Consider the following 2,067-nt stretch of genomic DNA (forward strand, 5'->3'; position numbering starts at 1 on the left):
CCACCAAATAGCAGATCCTTTCATTCTCAGTAATTAAAATGTATCTATTTTATGGTATTCAAAATTTTATCCTCACCTCAAGTCTTCTTGCTATATAACTATACCCATAACAAACCTTCTATTATTGTGCTCTTAATATTATAAGATAGATAAAGATAATTTTGCATAAAGGGACACAACTTGTTCATAGTGATTCTGTAAATTTTATTAAGTATTTATTTTTTCACAATCGTAGATGTACTTGAACACGTCTTACTTTCACTTACTTTCTTGTGAATCATGAAAAACCAGAGCTGTGTCACTGAGTTCATATTTCTGGGCCTTTTACAGAACTCAAAAGTTGAGAACATATTGTTTGTTGTATTTTCTTTGGTCTACCTTGCTACTATTGGGGGAAATATGATAATTGTTATGACTATTATGTATAGCCCTGCACTGCTGGGCTCCCCCATGTACTTCTTCTTGATATTCCTGTCCTTACTGGATGCATGCACTTCTTCTACTGTCACACCCAAGATGATTGCAGACTTCTTCTATGAAAGGAAAACCATTTCATTTGAATGTTGTATGGCACAACTGTTTGCTGTCCATTTCTTCACTGGGGTAGAGGTGATTGTTCTGTCGGCCATGGCCTATGACCGCTATGTTGCCATTTGCAAGCCCTTACACTACTCTTCCATCATGAACCGAAGTCTCTGTGGAAATCTTGTGGTGGTTGCCTGGTTAGGAGGCTTCTTGCATTCTATTATACAAATTATCTTCACTTTGCAGCTGCCCTTCTGTGGACCCAATGTCATCGATCATTACATGTGTGACTTATTCCCATTACTGAAGCTTGCCTGTACTGACACACACATATTTGTGATTTTGGTGTTTGCCAACAGTGGGTCTATCTGCATCATCATTTTTTCCTTATTGCTTGTTTCCTATGGTGTCATCTTGCTATCTCTGAGAGCCCACACCTCTGAAGGGAAATTTAAAGCTCTTTCCACCTGTGGTTCCCACATTACTGTTGTGGTTTTGTTCTTTGTTCCATGCATATTAACATATGCAAGACCAACATCTGCATTCTCCTTTGAGAAAAATGCTGTTGTATTTACCACAGTCTTGACACCATTACTTAATCCCATGGTTTATACTTTCAGGAATAAGGAAATGAAGAATTCTATCAGGAAAATGTACCAGAAATTGATAGTGGTTTCTGACAAATATTAAATATTACCCTTATTATTCTGTGGAAATTGATCAGTGGGTAAGAGCATTTCATGTTATGCACAGAGAAGGACATCAGTTTTGATTTCTAGTACCCATATCAGAAGCTAGGCATCATAAGGTCCCTTAACTTAGTAATGGTTCAAGAGAGAGAAGTGGATCCCCAAAGCTCAAGGACTGCTAATGTACATAAACACAGAGATCTAAAAGTTCATTCCAGAACTTATCCAAAGGCAATCAAGTAATGTGCAATTGGTGAACATAGTCAATGTCATCTTATGTATTTGCATATATGTACACAAGCACAAGCAACATAATATCTTCATGTGTACAAAAAATGTATATGATACCCAATAACATATTCATTTATCCCCATAAAAACATCAAAAAACAAAGTGTATACTTCAAAGATAATGGAATGATAAAGAAGTCAGTATTTACCTATACAGTTACTACATTATTTAGGTACTATATAGAATGAAATGACATTATTCTTTAGAGAGTCCTTCAATATTTTAGGTGAGAAAACATTTATAATGTGTTCTTTTATTTTTAAGATTTTAATATAAATATTTTTTTCTCCTCCACCTTTTCTACATTCAAATATACTTTTTTTTCTCCCTCCCATATATACCTCCTTTCTCTTTTTAAGTCATGGCCTTTTTACTAACCATTACTATGTCCATATATGTGTATATTTGTATCTTCCCACATGTAACTCTCAGTCTGTATAATGGTACTCATATGTATGATTTCAGGGCTGAACATTTGATATTGGATAACAAATTGCTGTGTTAAATTTCAAAGACTATTTATTCCACTACCACAAATTATGGTGACATACACTGGCAGGAT

The 2,067-nt window shown here is 34.9% G+C and overlaps 1 protein-coding gene across 1 annotated transcript; it reads left to right on the plus strand.

The window, feature by feature from the left end:
- Positions 1-267: 267 nt before the first annotated feature.
- On the plus strand, positions 268-1,215 carry LOC127221969 (olfactory receptor 4C15). The gene has a single exon (XM_051183899.1). It carries the CDS (start codon positions 280-282, stop codon positions 1,213-1,215), a length of 936 nt encoding a protein of 311 aa, XP_051039856.1. The 5' UTR covers positions 268-279.
- Positions 1,216-2,067: the final 852 nt, after the last annotated feature.

Source organism: Phodopus roborovskii, unplaced genomic scaffold, assembly GCF_943737965.1.
Source record: "Phodopus roborovskii unplaced genomic scaffold, PHOROB, whole genome shotgun sequence".
NCBI lineage: Eukaryota > Metazoa > Chordata > Mammalia > Rodentia > Cricetidae > Phodopus > Phodopus roborovskii.